The sequence below is a fragment of the Topomyia yanbarensis genome, chromosome 3 (genome assembly GCF_030247195.1).
Source record: "Topomyia yanbarensis strain Yona2022 chromosome 3, ASM3024719v1, whole genome shotgun sequence".
In the NCBI taxonomy this organism is placed as follows: Eukaryota; Metazoa; Arthropoda; class Insecta; order Diptera; family Culicidae; genus Topomyia; species Topomyia yanbarensis.
Window position 1 is genome coordinate 373,594,397 of NC_080672.1, and position 18,592 is coordinate 373,612,988.

Below are 18,592 nucleotides of genomic sequence, written 5' to 3' on the forward strand. Positions count from 1 at the left end.
GCTTTTCTGTCATCAGGGATGCCAAGTGTTTTTTCAAAAAGTCTGTAATAATTTTGAAAAATGTCTGGAATTGTCTGGATTGCCTAATATTTTTTTTTTGAAACAGCTTGAGGATTGAATTTGAGGTTGTGAGCCTTCAGCATCTTGGATTGCTGAAATGTCCAGCTGATGAAAACTCAACAAAATTTATTCGCCTTCAGCGAAATTTTTTTGCTAGTTTGTGTTTCCAACTATTCTAAAAATCGTAGCACGAAAAGGTGGTTTAAAAACCAACAATGCATTCTTATATATCATTTTGTTATTTTTCAAATTGTCTGGATAAATCGACAAATTTTCTGAAATCTGGATAAGACAAACATAAATCTGTATGTCTGGACGACGCTTAAAAATCTGATAGAATCCAGATAAATCTGGAAGGTTGGCACTATAGACACTCATAGTATGTTTATAGTTGGCACCCCTGGTCATGAATTTCTTCATTTCTTGTTCGTGCAAAGCTTGGGTAGCTCGCAAATTTTTAACCTCTAACAATTTTTGCGATAAATTGCGGTGAAATTGTTTCTTAAACCATCTTAAAACCTCATCAAGTGGTTAATTAAAGGTAATTAAGTCGTTTACAGATAAATGCTGTTCGAATATCCTGTATTAAAGATGATTTTTCTAGCAGAAACATCGCCGTTGAAAGCGAAAGGGCATCTTATCCGAAACGTGAAAAGCGAAAGCAACACGCAAAAGACAAAATGGCCGACCGAAGATCTGGCGGATCGAGTCGTAACAATTTCAACGATGATAAAAATTCCGCAGATGTTCCTCCTATGTCACGACTGTTCATCATCTGCAGCAAATCGGTAACCGAGGAAAATTTACGGGAGCATTTTTCCAAATTTGGTGAAATCGAAGAAATTTGGATCGTGAAGGATCGTCAATCCGGCGAGACGAAAGGGGTGGCTTATATAAAATTTTCCAAAACGTCGGAAGCGGCCAGGGCGCTGGAGGGCATGAATGGAAAGTTGATCGGGGACAATTCACGACCGATCAAGGTGGGTTTATTGTGAGTTTCAATATGCGAACTGAATAATAAAAATTGTTTTATTAGGTTTTGGTAGCGGCCAACCGGCAGCAAGGTTCCCGCAAGCAGACCGATAATGAAGAGGAAAAATATTTGCGATTGTTTGTGTTGATTCCTAAAGAGATGAACGAAGAATCGCTACGTGAAGAGTTTGGCAAATACGGTACCATAGATACCGTTACCATTATCCGAGATAAGGTCACAAAGGAGGGAAAAGGTTTTGCATACGTCAAGTTCAATCGTTTCACTCACGCAGCAAGAGCTTTTGAGGATTGCGACGCTAAGTACAAGGCAGTATTTGCCGAGCCGAAACCTTCGAGGAATTCGTCTGTTTCCTCGAACGATAACTTTGGCGGTTTCAGCAGTGGTGGTGGTGGAGGTGGTTCGAACGGATTCAATGAAGATCGTCGGGATCGCGGTTCAAATGTGGGAAGCTCAAACGCGATGATGAATTTCAGTTCGCTGGGTGGAAATGACCGTCGGAGCACGGGAATGAACAATGACCGTGCATCAAACTTTGGCTTCAATAGCAGCAATTATTCGGGCCAGGGTGGAGGTCAGACTGACACCTCGCTGACGGTTCTGTGCAGTCCCTCGCTTAATCAGGACCAGCTGTGGAGGCTTTTTGACATTATTCCCGGATTAGACTACTGTCAGATTAACAATGACTTCAGTGAGTATTTGTTGATAGTTGAGCATTTTCTTTAAAAATCAGAAAACAACCAAGTGCAACTTGTTGATAAAATCTTATCTTACAGACAATCGCAACGTAACAGCCACTGTAGTGTACAACAATGCACAATCTGCAATGTACGCTAGAGATAAGATCCATGGTTTGGAATATCCTCCGGGGGAACGTCTTATTATTCGTTTAGGACACGAAGCGGTGGGCGTTATGAACAACAATGATTCTTTTAACGGTGGAGGTAAGAATGATATCAGATTTGGTCGTTACATAATTATTTATTTTCTATCTTATTAGAGCGTAACAAAATGGTAGATCGTGACGCTACATTTTGTAGCGTCCCACTTCCGGCCCCTATGCCATTGGCCGATTCTGACGCTGAAGTCGCTCAGCGATGCTTCATCGTGTGCATCCCAAAGGCATTGCCAACTAGTGTACTGAAACAGACATTCTGTCGTTTCGGAGATCTTATAGATGTTTATTTACTACCGAACAAAAACTGCGGTTATGCTAAGTTTGCTAGTGAAGATAGCGCCAAAAAGGCCATGGAAGTCCTGCATGGAGCGGAGATTCTGAACATCCGGTTGAAGGTAATCATATCTCACAAATCGGAAACGATACAGCTTTTTCACCTGAAAATTCCATAGGTTCTGGAAGCGGAGGAACCGAGCAATGACAGAAGAAAGCGTATGCGTCATGACGAGCGTATGGACAACGAGTAAAGGCCTTTGCTGACATGTTCGAGAGACCATCTAGGAACACCAGCTTGGTCCGGATGTGCGAACCGAGAAAACCCATAGAAAAGGACAAGGTAAAGCTGCAACCAATTCGGCCGTTGTCTTATGTAGGTTTTGTTGTTTCGTCCCTCTGCTCTAGGTTCTCGTTCTCTAGGATGCCCGGTAACACAAGGTAACGTACATCCAAGGGCGTAACTTGTTTGCTAGATGTGGAACGATGAGATTCGCTGGTTTGTTCGGAGCGGTACAGATACATGATTGCGCGTTGGCTAGCAAGGAAGTTTATGTTGCTAGTGAATTATAGGGTTTATATCTTTAACCCTTAAATGAACGAATTTCATTTTTCTTTGGTACTCGTCTATTTGGATGGATACGATCTATACCTCTTGTTGAGCATTTATATCACAAAATTCGGTATGTTGCCAAAGGGCAACAGTATGCATTTAAGGGTTAAATAAGATTGTCGGCACGTGTAGTGCAGCCAATTTTCAACTCTGTCGCACTGACATAAACACAACCCGTAAAGTCATGGCTTGCGTTTCGACTTCGTCTCAGTATCCGATACTAACTTATACCCAGGATAATTTAGCGCCGGATTGACGCTAATACGTTTCTTGGCGTCTAAATAGCAGAAGCTGCTTATTTATCCTTTTGATGAGCGTAAAAGAATCCTGTAAAAACTTCAAGCCGAAGAAAATGCATGTATAATTACGAATAGTGTGTTCAAATTTTGACCCCAATTTGAGCTACAGGAATTCGTTTAATTTGCTGATGTATCATGGTGTAAATGGTTTTTTCAGTTTGTTTGACATGGCACATTACGTCTGGCTTGACAGTGCCAATTTTCTTTGCATTGCATCTCATTTTTTTATAGTTTACAATATTCTAAATTTGATTTCTTAAATTGTGAAATTGAGGGTCTATGACACAGATACAGATAGGCATAGATTAAAAGGGGTACTGAATTATATAAATATAACGGGGAATTTGTCATAACTAGGGATGCCGTTTGGTAGATCTCGGGCTGCCAAAACATCACAAGGTAAGGGATTTGTCTCTCTGCTTCTATTTGTTGCACGATATATTTGTTTTATAGCAAAAATCAATGGGTTGACTCGTGTCTGACTAGTGCGGATAGAGCTTCATGTCACTAAGTTAGTGTCGGATTCTGATGAACCAAGGTCTAAACGCAAATTCCATAATGGATTTAGTTATAGGTCTTGTGTTCTTCAAGCACAAAGATGGTTTTAAACAATTTTCCTCTTAATGAGGAAAAGTTAGTGTTTTCCTACATTGTTCTCCTCTAAGGAGAAATATAGCATTTGTTTAGCCAGTTTTATGGGGAAACCGAACGACGGGTATCATCTGTCAACAGATTTCCCGTTGTGGTCGTTGTAAGATTTTCGTTCGTCATTCCTGGCATCCACGAGCATCTTTTCGTCGTATCCACGTTTCTTGCATCGCTTTGCTTCCCTCAGCTCAACATATCGTTCTCTGTTTTGATATGTATCTGCGGCAAGTAGGCAGCTTCTAGTTTGGTTTTACTCGTTTGTCGCTTTTATCGCTTTAATCCCAGTCGAACCAGCGATACGTTTGATTTTATCCACACTGCGTTAATATCGTTAAGTAAGCTGTTCTTAGATTTTTTCGTCAAGTCATTCCGTTGGGGGGACATTTGCTCTATGTCATATCATATGTGGACCCGATTATGCTGAACAATCTTAGACGAATCATACGCATATCCTTGAGGTTTAGCTCCCTGTACACAGGTTCATATATGTACGGCGAATCTTGTGCTCTATGCAACCTTTTGGCACTGGCAAACCCACTATTTTGTCTACCCCCGACTTTTTTAGAGTTGCAAAATATGCACAAACAAAAATATCAGGGGCCCTATTCTCACAGTCAACCGAACTAGGAGCCCCCCTAGTTCGGCAGATTTGGGTAAATTGCCTGTTGAAGTGTCGATTGTATTCCACACAGCGCACAGTGGCGGATCTTCAAACAAAAGTCGGACAAAACCTTAAATGTTACCTAATTTGGCTGAAAATTAGAATTTAAGCTAATTTTGAGGTGCTGAGCTCATTTTTGATGTCAAAAGTCGTAAAATATTAAATGCATTTTTCCATACAGTGTCATTGAACCTTTCTTATAACTATGATCCCGTTTTCATGATAGATTTTCCGTTACTGTTCCATTGCTTAACGTGTTGGTTTACTGTAGATTTTCTAATTATTTTACACAAAACGCTTGCGCTTCAATATCAGTAACAAGGCTTCAAAATCTCCTTAAACCTTTTTGCGCACCTAGGCGCAGAAAGAGACCATGATATTCGAAAAGTAGAGGTTATTTCCCATAGAATGTATACTATGTGACCGTTCCGAAATGATTCCGAAATTTGTACAGAATACATTAATGAAAAAAGTATTTTTGATCTGACCACCTCAAACATATTTAAACGAAAAATCATAGTTCCAAGCAAATTTACCGAATGTATTTAAATCACTAACCAAGTTCTCTCGTTCCTCTACACAATGGAACTAGTTGTACTAAAATGAGACCAAATCAAAAGAGCAACATGCATTTGGAGTGAGCAGAGCAATTGTGGTTTCGGAAATGAAAATCATTAAAAAGTCCGGACTTTGCTACGTTTAAACTGATGTTAAAAATCGTGTTCTTATCCAATGATCATAAAATTTTGAATATACATCGTTCAATACATGAGAAATTTGGAAAAAATATAAAACATCAATATTTCAAAAATAAATTCTGACTCCTAGCGGTAGCTTAACGGAGCCGTGGATCATTTATATGTTTACAAATGTAAAAAATAATATAAACAAATATTATTATAATATTGGATCTCGTGCCCGCAACTTTTTATTGCGAGCGGAACCATTCGCGGGGTTTGCTGGCAATCTGCATCAGTGGGGGTTATTTAATTCTTGTTTGTTTTTCACGTCCAGGTCGAAGCCGGCTTGGTGTCCGTGATGTTTTTCCCTGTTTCTTGAACTTATTGTTGATCAGTGTAAATCCGTCACTGTTATTGTTATCCTTGCCGATGTTACTTACAGTTGATTTTGCGGTGCTGGTCTTTTGTGGTTGTCATTATGGTTTGTGCAACTGCTGCCGCAAAGTTGGCCACCGTTTGTGGTTCTGGCATTGGTAATTGAAAACTCTTTTTTGGTTTGGTTTGCCGTAGATGAGTTGGTAATCGGTTGAGATGCGTCTTCCTCTGCATCTTCTGTGCAAGGTTGTCCATGATGTGTTGTCTGATTACAATACTTGCATGTAGGAGTTTGCCCCTCATGGGTGCATAACGTAGTTTGTTTAATTGTAGTTCCGTGAGTTTTGAGTTTTATTGTCAAGTAGGACTGTACGGGCCTTTCGACACGCATCCTCACTACTAAACCGCCGTTAGGAGTTTCCGGGAACAAGTTTCTCCTAGTATCAGGTGTAACGGATTCTACTTCTACGTATTGCGACATGCATTTTGCAATTGGTTCAGGAGGGGAGCTTCAAAAGGTATTCCACTTCACAAAAATTCGGGCGCGTTGAATAAAATTTCAAGTCAACGACCGCGGCGTTGGGTCGGAGTAGAGCTTTTTCGTCAACTTTACTCATGGTAACAAGAATAATCCGATGCTTCCTTTGTTCTCGAGACAATGTACACTAGATCGAGAGCCCTGTTGTTTACTTGGCTCGATTGTAGGTCTGACAGCGGCTGAGGTAAAAAGTAGACTGACAAGCATCGGCTTGGCCCATAAACAGTGAAACGTCAGTGTAACCAACTACGTATTCTTGTTGTTGGTGCTCCATACAGCCAGACAGCCATTCCTCGCGAGGAGGAAGTCTCACATTGAAAGTTTTAAAACGAAAACTACATGTAAGTGAAAGGTAACTGAAAGCAAGTATAAACTCATTCCAAGTAATTATACAGGTGGTCATTATATGATAATCATCGGCAAAATCATATGTCGGAGACCTAAGCTCATTAAATTTCCTCAACAAGCCATTGTCGATAAGGTTTTCTAGAAGTGGTGACACCAACTTTCAATTAGAATTACCTCAGAAGTTGTCGTCGGTGATGGTTACGTGGTCTAGAAAGTGTGCGCCAAAAAAAAAAAAACAGTTGAGTACATCTTCGTCAGACGAGTATTCACAATAGCAGTTCTAATCGAACTAACATGCAAATCTCTCGATTTCGAAATTAACCTACTCAATCTACTAGTATCGTTGATACTTGAAACATTTGTGTAGAGCCTTTCCAACCACTTCGCTCAAGGGATCGAAGGGCATTTCTGAATTTTTTGCGAACCAACTTAAATGCCTCTCTTCTGCCTAGCTTTTTGAATCCAACAAGTTCGCTATTCCACGAAGGTGTTCCTTCAGAAGCACGCATAATTCTAAACGGACAAACCTCTTGGTATGTTGCTACAATGAGTGAGTTTGTGTTATCCACGATCTCATTCACTTAGAGATTGAATCGTTGGACAATACCCATGAAACCTACTCGCCAAGAGCTCTTCGTAGAGGTTACATATCATGCATTTGGGATTACGATATGTGACTATATTTAGCGAGACGTTTGCCAACTCATGCGTAATACCGTCAGAGTAGAGTGTTATGTGTAACACTAGCTCGACCAGCTCATGCAAATTTTGGGCGATTTCCTACATTAAGTATATGAAGATTTGTACTACTTAAGTATTCCATCAAGCCGGTTCCTCGCAAATGGGTATCTGAGCTGCCCCAAATTATATAATTTCCATCACTGTCGATCATAAGAGGAAACCCATCTCTACCACAGTATAATACAACCCTTTTGAAATCATCATAAGATGGTGATTCATTATGCGGCAAATATGCCGAAAAATACATGTATTTCCTGTTCGTGTTATCAACAGACATATTGGCTGTGACAGCATCAATATCGCGAGTTGTATGGTCGGATATAAGACATAGCATAGCATAGCAAAAACGACGGGTGGCTGATACAGTGAAATCTTTTTATACGACCGTATAGTTCGCTGCGCACCTGGCCATGTCCTTACGATCGCTAAAGGGAAGGGAATGTTAGTTGAATACCTACTTAAGAAGATACAGGGAACCCACGCAATCTCCATAGGTATTAAGAATGTTAGATTTTGTTCGCAGGGAAGGTAAATGGGATGTGGGTTTTGGAGTTATTTTATATATTCAAAAATATGGATAATAAAAATGATTACAAATCGGATTGATCTCACCAAATTTATTTGGGTGATGGCACCACCGACAGAGTACTTTCCGCTTAGCTGGGTTACCACACCAATGAAAAACTTGCGATATAGTTGACGAAGAAGACTTCCGATGCTGATACCGATGCTAACGGTTTCTTTAAACTGACAATATTGTTCTACACACTCCAACAAGAATGCTTCACAGTTTTGAACAATTCTTTCCTTCAGTATAAAAAGTCAAAACTTGCGGTACCAAGAACTATTTTTCAACCGGTGAAAAAACGTCACGCATTAGGAAATCGCGTCCAACCTTACTCAAAACCTACTTCAATTTCCAATTCGATCAAAATTTGCTCATTTTCACGTAAAAGATGCTATTTTTAAAAATTTCACAAAACTTTGGGTTTAAGGGACCACTTCATTGTAAAAATGTGTTGACAGAGCAGTTGTAAGGTCGGATATAAGTCATGCATCAATAGTACTATTCACGTGTGCATTCCACGGTGGTTTGTTTTGTCATTTTTGATGAAAGCTGCGAAGACGGGGTTAAGTTGTTTTTAAACATAGCCGTTTTCTTTACGGAAATCCAGCTTTTAAACCAAAGCTTTCTTTCTTGCATGAAGTGTGATACATTCATAGTTGCTGAACGTTTATGCTGAAGATTAATTTGTGCTACTCTAACCATACTCGATTACAGCACTAGAACATTTCATCATCAGCACTTATAGCACAGACTAACCGAAATAACATTCGAAAACAATGTTTCGTTCGCTTTAACGGCCATATTAAATGCATTTGTAGATGGGACTGTAGCAGCATTTGCGATGATGGCGCTACTGACAGATGAACAAGTATGCAGGGGATAGACTACTAATGAACACCCAGGTAACCAATAAGCATGCAAAATGCATGTTAGCGACTACTTGGTAAGCATTTAAGTCGTTTTGAATGCTATTTGAAAGTCGCTTTTGGCAAAATATACGGCTACATTGCTGCTGTGCCATGAAAATGCTTCTTTACTGCTGTTGTGCATTCAAAATGCTGTTTACCGACAAAAAGTTTTTTGAATAGTTATGCATAAAGAATGCTAATATACTGCAGAAAGCATCTGAAATGCAAATCAAGTGCTATTTTACTGCATACACTAATGCTTGTTTGTTACCTGGGCAATTCCTCGCAGGGGTAACACTCTAGTAAATGAGTGTTTGGGACTGTGTATTAAAGGTGGAGTGTGTTCTGGAAAAATAAGCGGATAGATATTTTAAGAGGGATTTCCTCATAGGTTGGCATGAGTTCCCTATCTACATGGGACTGATCAGCGTTTATAGGCAGTACAGCGAACTCCGAAATGGGTATTAGTAACATGACCATCGTTTGAACCCTGCGATTTGCGAAGAAACAAACGTCTACTGTGTCGCTTAACATAGCAAGGGCACTACACTCCGTGCGCGTCTGACATATTTTAGTTCAGTGCCGGCTATTCAGTCTTCGGCACGGAGAAATACCTTGACTTGAAGACTCCTGTTTTCAGTAGCCCCATACGATATGGGAGCAGGAACGCTTACTTACTTGATACTTGATGGGCAACAATTCGCTTCGTTGAATCTACGCCGAGTCAAGAATTCTCCTCCACTGGACTCGGTCCTGGGCCAATCGCTTCCAGTCACCTTGGACATTGAATGCTTTTAGGTCTTCTTCCACTGTAAACAGCCATCGTGTACGCGGTCTGCCACGGAGTCGTCGGCGTCTTCCCGGTTCTCTACTGAATATTACCGCGCCTGTCGTTCTTCCGGCATTCGTGCCACATGACCAGCCCACCGCAGCCTGTTTTTTATTAGCTTGACAATATCCACTCCTTTATATACTTGGTATAACTCGTGATTCATGCGACGCCGCGGCGCGCCGCCAGATGCCATTTTCTTCTTCACCGCCGAGTATTGTTCGCAGCACCTTACGTTCGAAGACCCCGAACACTCTACGATCAACTTCCTTTAACGTCCACGTTTCATGGCCGTACAAGGCAACCGAACTATCAATGTCTTGTACAACGCGAATTTTGTCTTCGTCTGCAAACTACGGGACTGGCTACGAAGTCCGTAAAAAGCCCTATTTGCAGCTGCAAGAGGCCTTTTCACCTCGCGGATAGCATCATTATCGCACGTCACTAGAGTTCCAAGGTACACAAATGCTTCCACTACTTCAAATTTATCACCACCTAACACCACTTCACCACCAACATCACTATTGGACCCACGTGTTCTTCCAGCTATCATGTACATCGTCTTGCTGGTGTTGATTGTGGGACCAATTCTTGCTGTCTCCCTTTTAAAAGGCACGAATGCCTCTTCCACGGCTCGGCGGTCGATTCCAATGATATTAATATCGTCCGCAAATCCTGGGAGTATATGCGACCGAGTGACGATGGTACCGTTCCTTCGCACGCCTGCTCTCCTGATGGCACCTTCAAGAACAATGTTGAACAGCAAGTTTGACAGCGCATCACAGCGAAGGACGTCAAAATCTCATCCGCAACCCGAACACTTGATTTCGATCCATCCAGCGTTGCACGAATCAGCCTAATCAGTTTCGTCGGAAAACCATGTTCTACCCAGGCATTGTAATTCTCTCTCACTCACGCGAGAAGTAGCTTATCCGATGCCCAACTTTTCCGAGATAAGATGAGTCGCAAAATTCTCCGTCTCCACAAATAGCGTGAGAATGATTTTCCGGATTAAATTTATTTGACTTTTTCCTTCTCACCGGAGAAGGTGATAAAATTTTAATTTCGTGGAAATCAATTAAAACTTCAAAAAATACACTTAATTGCAAAGAAAAGCGGCAAAGAAGTATGATAGACTTGTTTTTTCGTGTTTTGGAATAACGAAAACGAAGCAGCGAACGCAAGAAGGATACCGTGATAAACTCATTCATTCATTCTCTGGCTGTTTTATTTATTCGGAGAAATAACACGTTGTTTTTATCTGGAGAAGTTGTGTGAGTGCCAATAACTTTTCGTGTGAAAATGTGAGTTTTTATTGTCGCAGTAGCAAATTATCCGGGCGCATTTACTCATATGAGCGATAAATAAAATGCCTGGTTCTACCATTATCTGCCATAACTCGATTCTTTTCACTGAATCGTACGTCGCTTTGAAAACAATAAACAGATGGTGTGTCTGCAAATTGTATTCCCGGAATTTATCTAGGATCTGTCGCAGGGTAAACATTTGATCCGTTGTTGATCGGCCTTCACGAAAACCACCTTGGTATTCGCCGACGAAGGACTCCTCCAACGGCCTCAATCTGTTGAACAGAATACGTGACATAATTTTGTACGCCGAATTGAGGAGCGATATTCCTCGATAATTGGCGCACTCTAGTTTGTATCCCTTTTTATATAACAAATGACAAATGAGGCCCTCTAGCCAATCAGCAGGTAGTTCTTCTTCTTCTCATACGTTCAAAAGAGTAGGGTGAAGTATTCCGTGCAGCTGCTCACTACCGTGTTTGAAAAGTTTGGCCGGGAGCTCGTCCTTTCCAGCAGCCTTACAGTTTTTCAGCTCTTTGATTACCTTTTTCGCCTCTTCTAACGTCGGAGGCTCCACAGCTTGTCCATCGTCACTTATCCTTATTCTGTTCGTTGACGCGCTAACATTCTCTCCATTCAAGAATGTCTCGAAGTGCTCTCTCCACCTAGCTGCTACCATAGTTTTATCTATCAGCAAGTTACCTTCACGGTCATTGTACATGACGGGAGACGGCGCTGTTTTTCTCCGTACGCCATTGACAGTTTCATAAAATTTCCGCATATCATTTTGTTCCATACTGTTTTGCGCCTCAGTAATGACGTTCTCCTCATACTGCTGTTTCTTACTGCGGTGAATTCTTTTTTCGGCTCCTCTTGCTTCCTTGTACCGCTCTCTGTTCTGCCGGGTACCAGACACTAACATCCGGCTTCTGACAGCATTTTTCTAATCCGTCACTCTCTGGCATTCCTCATCGAACCAACCGTTTCTTGGTCGTCTCTGAGCAGTACCTATTACTTCTCGCGTTGCTGTGCTCACCGCTCCTTGGATTGACTCCCACAGATTATTGAGGTTGTCATCTACGTTGATTCCCCTTATCCGCTCATCAAGTTGTTAGTGGTACTCGTCCGTCACACCTTCTGCTGAGAAGCACTGGATATTGAAACGCAACGGTCGCTGAGTTCTTGAGTTCGATACGGTTGATAACCGTGCTCGAATCTTACTGACAACGAGATAGTGATCAGAGTCGATGTTTGGTCCTCTGAAGATCCTCACATCTATAACATCCGAGAACTGTCGGCCGTCTACCGTCTACATGGTCTATTTGATTGCAAGTTTCGCCATTCGGGTGCATCCAGGTGTGCTTACGGATGTCTTTGCGTGCAAAATAAGTGCTGCTGATGGCCATCCCTCTAGCTGCAGCGAAGGTCTCTAGTCTCAGATCGTTGTCATTGGTTACAGAGTGAAGGCTCTCCTTACCAATGATTGGACGGAAAAAGTCCTCTCTACCGACCTGAGCGTTGGCGTCCCCGATAGCAACTTTCACGTTATGCTTTGGGCACTCTCCGCGTCCTTCACGTCATCGGGTTTATCGTTTGTCGGAGCAGGAACTCACTTAACCCATTATTGCCCAACTTATTTTTCACACGCAGCGCAAATTGAGTTTTCCGATTGGAAAAAATGATGTGGTCATTCCAGTGAAATTAATTTCCTACTAAGAGTAGCTGATATAATAAGGAACAACCAGTGAAAATTTCAGATTGATCGATTAATTAATTCCTGAGATATCGTGGTCGCCGCGAATGAACTTTTCAACAAAATACAATTCCGAGATAATCGAGTTTTATTGTCCTGCAGCGAGTCAACGGTCTAGCGTATCAAACACTACGCACCGCCTACGAGTGGTCATTGGGTAGCGGTCTATGAATCGCTGTAACTCAAGTTTTAGTATTCCGATCTTAATGAAATTTTGAGAAAATTTTCCTCAGCGTATGTAGTTTGAGAATATTTAATTTACAAAAATTCGATTTTTTCATCATGACAAAAATGTGTAACCCCTTAAGGGAAAATTGAATAAAAACAAAACATATACACCGGTTTAACCACTCTAACTTCTCTAAACGTATTCTGTAAGAGTATATGAACAATATTAACTCATTGACAATGCCTGTTCTGCGTTATTTCTTAAGTAATAGGAGTTATTCTTAGCACCTACTATATATAGTAGGTTGGGCAATAATGGGTTAATGATTGTTAATTATTGACTGAGATACCTCATCCTGTCGGATACTACACAGCCTCTTGGCTACTTTTGTCAGAAAAAGATACTAGACTATTATTTATTTATAAACATTTTAATCTCAACGGTCATTCGCCTTTTTCGGAAATAATATGCATTTCAAATGAAAATTTGTGCGGTCGTCTATCCTGGGCGCACTTCTTGCTGCTACGCGAGATATTTCTCGTGAAGTGGAGGGGGAGTATCGTTATTTCTATTATTCACTTTATAGGGGCCCTTACACGCGCAATAAAAGTGTCATTACTAAGTAGTGTCATTACTAGAATTGTATGGGAATTCCGTCATTACTCACCTTACACGATCATTAAAAGTGACATTACTGCTCAGTAATGACATTACTAGCGCCTCGTGTAAGGGGCCCTTATCGTATGCTGCTCGTTGGTTGTTCAGTGTGCCCTCCCTCTCGCTCTCGTGTACGTCCATGTCGTTGTTGCTAGCAGTATTAGTTTTCACTGTTGGTTGTTTTCTGGTGCTTCTTGTTTTTCAGAGGGACCTAGCTGTATTCGTCTTCTGTTTTGGTTACTCCTTCGCTAGGTGTACTGGATGCAGGTTTAGGGTTTCAAAGATTATTGTTTGACCGGCTGACTAATCAGTGTAGTAGATTCATATTCTTTAGCAGTTTTAACGCATGGTTCACCGTAGTGTGCCGTTTGGTTGCAGAGCTGGCACGTAGGCTCTTGCCGAGGTATGTCGATAGTGTTCTTTGAATGTAGGTTGATTTGCATTTCGAGGACAAGTAAGAAGGAATTGGTTGTTTCAGTTGCATTCCAAACACACGAATCTCGTTGAGAACGCCAGGGAAAAATTATCTTCAGGTGTCATTTGTAACGGATTCCACTTTTTATTTCGTCATGAATTTTTTATTGTGCTCGGAGCTGGGCCGTGGTGCCAAATTCTCAAGGCGAATTTTAGATCCATATATACTGAGATGTTGGTTTTAATTTTGTTTCGGCGTCGTGGCGCATATTGTTCATCACTAGGGGACCGCGGGGCAAGTCCGACACCTTAAGCGCAATAATTTTTCTAAAATTCCACAAAGCTCCTAAAATTGTATATTCTGTGCATAATCCTTGTTTAGGTAGTTCTTAACAAAATATAATTTTTTCAGCGTTTCAAAAAATTGAATTCATTAAAAATTATTGGTTGCCAAAAAATGGAGAAAAATGACATTTGAAAAACGGTGCGGGTAAGAGCGACACCCCAAAGGGGCAAGAGCGACCCCCTTTTGAACTTTCTTTTTGTCCAATTTTTTCCATTTAAAATGTATTGTGTATGTGTGATAAAGTGCAATTATGTGTATATGAGTATGTGTGATGCAAACGCATGCTTTTTGTAGTTTCATCGCGTAGCAAGAGGAAGAACATTCGAATGCGTGGTGTTATGAATAAATAATGTTTAACGCATGGTTTATATTATGGTACGGATTTTCTTAAGTAATTCTTTCGAGCTTTATTGCCACTTGTATAGCAATTATAACGAAGAAGAGCTGTTCTGCAAGCAGATTATAAACGCTGTTACAAGGACTCATTCACTTAAAAGTGACGCACGCTTCGTAGTGAGCTATCCGGTTCGTGTTGTGATTTTTCGGAACACTGTTGATCAATAATCCGACGGTCAATGAAAATTTTTCATCAATATTATTCATATTAGATTATACTTTTCATTTCTTTTTGTAATATAACTATGAATCACGTTCAATTTAATTCTTATTTTTTGGTCGGCTTGAGATAATACTGAAAAATAAATGAAAAAAAAATAGTTTCCGTGTATATCAATTGTTAACATGACGTAATTATAGTATAATTGAACACAACAAATATACCGAGTCGTTTGTATCGAATCAAAAACGAACCCAATCATCTGAACACCGTGTCGGTCTTACCCCACCCAAAAACTGTCGGTCTTACCCCAACAGCGCACATTTTTGTTAAATGCTCAATTAACAGTATTGAAATACTCAAACATATCTTCAATACACACAAATAACGATATGAAGAGTAGAATAGAATGTGTGACACAAAAACTGGTTATTTTCAAAGCTTTTGTGGTATTAAAACCTTAAAATGTATCAACTAAAAATAACATCCAAAAGCGCATCAACTTTGCTTTCGCTTGTTTTGTTTATTTCGTTGACGTTTAATGAACCCATATGGCATCGATGTGTATCGAAATGCCTAAAATAATCGTACTAATAATATCCTGTCATTATTGTATGATTTAAAATTTGATATCTGGGAAAAGTCGTGGGGTGTCGGACTTACCCAGGGTGTCGGGCTTACCCCCAGTTCCCCTATAAAGTGTTCTGCTTTGAATAGCATCTTTTCACTAAAATGATATAATTTAACAGAAAAAACCGCAACACCAGTGTTGAATACTGTTATGTACAAAAGCTTTTTATTTATTTATTTGGGCCTAGAACATTTACAACACTTAGGATTAAACATTTTGCTTTTAAAAACCCTGTCCCTTTAACATCATCGAGTTCACCCTTTGTCGGCGCGTAGGCGTTGATTATGCTATAACTGAATAGCTTGCCCTTTATCCTCAACACACAGATACGGTCACTGACCGGTCTCCATCTGATGATTCGTTACTCCAGCGGTGCCAGCAACATTTGTGAAGATCGGGTAACAAACCTCTATGGGATTTTTGGTCGTATACTGACAGGGAAGGGGAAAAGTGTCTATTCTCCATGTTATCAGCGGCTCCAAACTGCGTCTGTTCCGGAACAGGATGCACATTACCGTTACATTATACAATTTGGTCATCAATATCTAGAGTTTTAGAATTTATGATATTATTTGCGTTTCGAAAATTTGATTCTAGAAAAGCTACCTTACGAAAACTTTTGCTTTATGAAATTCCACCTGCCAAAAAGTTATTGCTGGATTATGTTTATTTTTCTGAGGTAGTTACTGAGGGAAAATATTCGGTATTTTATTGTGCGAGAAATGGTTCTGTGGTGAAAGTCGTACAACCACTTCTCCTTCTTGAAATACCTATTTGTATTCGTCTGTTCTGTTTCAACTAACGTCCCATATTCTACCTATAATCGGAAGTCAGTCCCATGTAGATATGGAATCCCATAGAACATGGGACTGACTTGCGATTATGGGCAGTATTGTGCTTGATCAAAACATATTCGCTGCAAGCTGACTTTAGCACGCACACCCAGAAAAGTGCCGGATTGCAATTTCAACCAGCTAAATATGTACGTCCGAGAGAACAATAAACATCGCAATATACTAAACTTAATCTAGAACTCTTATATTTTGGATTGTTGGGTTGGATTCATCTGGCTTGACATTGAAATAAGTACAAATCGGTAACTCGTTTAATCGAAATAGTTTTTTTGGTCAATCAGTTGATTTAGAAAATAAGGTTTTTTTTTTCATTTTAGCACTTATTTACTAATTATAATTCCCATAATGTTTACAAGCGACATATCATTCGTTTATTTCAGTATTGGTACAGGACGTTACGGTTGAATTTATACTTTAAATGCATTTAATCATCTCTACAATTAGCCATAAGCATTAGTTTCACGTTAGCCAATTACCACAAAAAATATAACAAATTTATTTTTGCAGAACTTATTTACTACCTTACGCTAGAGACGACCGAACAAACCCTACTACAGAACAGTACTCCCAATACAATCAGAACACAAGTACAACCTAGCCCCAGATCATTTCTGAACAACCACAGTCAGAAAGACCGCCTGGACTGGAACCAACTAGACTTTGCTTCTTCATCTCATCGATCGATACGCAAAAAAAAGAACGTTGGACCTGTACACAATCGAACGAACCAGTCAACCTGTACTGCATAACTCCACAACCCTGAACGTCGTTTGAGGTGACTTCCAGACTTTGTGAACATCTTTTCGGGACAAGCCATGAAAAAAAAGAAACAAGAACCCAAGAGATCATGAAAACCCAACATCCCCGACAAGACTGGAAGAAAGAGAACTGAGTCCGAGAATTGTTTTTAACGGTAGGATTGTATCGAGTAACGTTTCACCCCAACAGATACTAAATTACGTTTCCTAGACTTAAGCTTCACGTTCGTTCACGACGCGCGAATGGAAATTACTTTCCCTTTAGTGACGAATATTTTCTTACTAATTGACCATTACCTATTTTTGTCACTCTATACTGCTAGGGATCATTTCTACCTAGACTATTATTCGGCGGTATGAGAAAGATTGGATTCGAATATTATTTTTAAATTGTGACCCAATTTTTCCACCATTCACCAAAACTAAAGATTACTTTATGTTAAGTATACTTTCCTACTACAGCACACTATCGAATATGGTTTTTTGGGTCACATGAGATTATTTCAGAACTATTGAATCACGAAAAAGACGTTTAAACGACATTATAACAGATATCGGGAGTGCTACATTACGACATTGGAAAACATTTCACACTGCTCACACTTATCACTACATCATTTTAATCGGTGAAATAATTAATCATAATAGAATATAGATCTGTCTAAGCTACAAATAAAATTTTCTCTTTATGTACAAGCTAAGAAAGACGCTGATTTTAGACAGATTGCAACGTCGAAGATTTCTTTTGTTTTCGTACAGTAATGCGTTATGCGAGTAATGCTTGATTCATCTTCAGAATATCAGATTCAGAATATTCTGATTCATCTTAGTTTACACACAAAAATAAATACATAACATGATACAGTTTTAAATAAATGCTTTTCCGTTGGAAATTTAAACAATCTTTATTGGTAAGCATGTCAATCATAACCACCCTTAGTAATACCCGTACGTTACTAATGTGATGAATACGGGCGCCGATTCCGATGGCGCACGTACCTCTTCACAAGTAAATTTTATACCATACTTTGTGTAATATTGGATTTCATTTTCCCCGCTAAGCCAAAAGAGAAAAAAAAAAGAATACGGTGATTAGACATACCCCTGAGAATGGTCCAAATCAGAAAAGTGATTCAATCATATTCATATACACTCTGATATTGAAAGCAAGTGAATACCAGTTTTTTATGTTTAGTGATACCTTAGTTAGTTGAAGAAGTGCGTTTGTCTTTGCCCCTTACCTATTTTATGAAGGTTAGAGTCCTAATCACGGCGCAGTTGCACGTGGGTGCGAATTGCATAAAATACTTATATAATCTTTCCAAATACGTTGGGTTTCTTTCCCTACAACGGTATTCTAACTAATAATCATACTTTACTAATCTGTGCAAATTGTGTATTACATTATAAATATATAGCTGTATTCGCAAACATGTATCGAAGAGATCAGAGAAATAAAGATTTGCCAATCACTTTTAGCGAACTGTGGCAATGTTTGATCGAAATAGATAGAAAGAACGAAACTACCCAGAAGAGAAAAATTGCCTTGTTATGACTCAAATTCAAGGATGTTTATACATAGTTCAGAAAATTGCGCCTCGGTCGTAGTGACCATCGACACGCCACAGCTGATGAGTCCACAATTATTTAGCATTTCTGGTTCATTCGGGCTTCAAATTTCTCAATCCACCCTTATCTGTACAGAATTACTGATCAA

The 18,592-nt window shown here is 39.9% G+C and overlaps 1 protein-coding gene across 3 annotated transcripts; it reads left to right on the forward strand.

Moving 5' to 3' along the window:
- The first annotated feature begins 467 nt into the window (after window positions 1–467).
- On the forward strand, window positions 468–18,358 carry LOC131692522 (RNA-binding protein 45). 3 transcript variants are annotated; one of them, XM_058979629.1, is made up of 7 exons: window positions 468–601; window positions 665–1,040; window positions 1,097–1,742; window positions 1,828–1,995; window positions 2,052–2,344; window positions 2,402–2,565; window positions 16,625–18,358. In XM_058979629.1, exons 2-6 carry the CDS (start codon window positions 741–743, stop codon window positions 2,474–2,476), a joined length of 1,482 nt encoding a protein of 493 aa, XP_058835612.1. In that variant the 5' UTR covers window positions 468–601; window positions 665–740; the 3' UTR covers window positions 2,477–2,565; window positions 16,625–18,358. The 3 variants fall into 3 exon arrangements, with proteins under 3 accessions (XP_058835612.1, XP_058835613.1, XP_058835611.1); XM_058979630.1 differs by having other exon boundaries at window positions 479–601; window positions 668–1,040; window positions 2,631–18,358; XM_058979628.1 differs by having other exon boundaries at window positions 479–601; window positions 668–1,040.
- The last annotated feature ends 234 nt before the right edge of the window (window positions 18,359–18,592 follow it).

Coding starts and splice junctions, on each gene's coding strand:
- LOC131692522 (XM_058979629.1), top strand. CDS start 741: ATGGCCGACCGAAGATCTGGCGGATCGAGTCGTAACAATTTCAACGAT. Junction 1,743..1,827: donor TCAGATTAACAATGACTTCA/GTGAGTATTTGT, acceptor CTTATCTTACAG/ACAATCGCAACGTAACAGCC. Junction 2,345..2,401: donor TTCTGAACATCCGGTTGAAG/GTAATCATATCT, acceptor AAAATTCCATAG/GTTCTGGAAGCGGAGGAACC.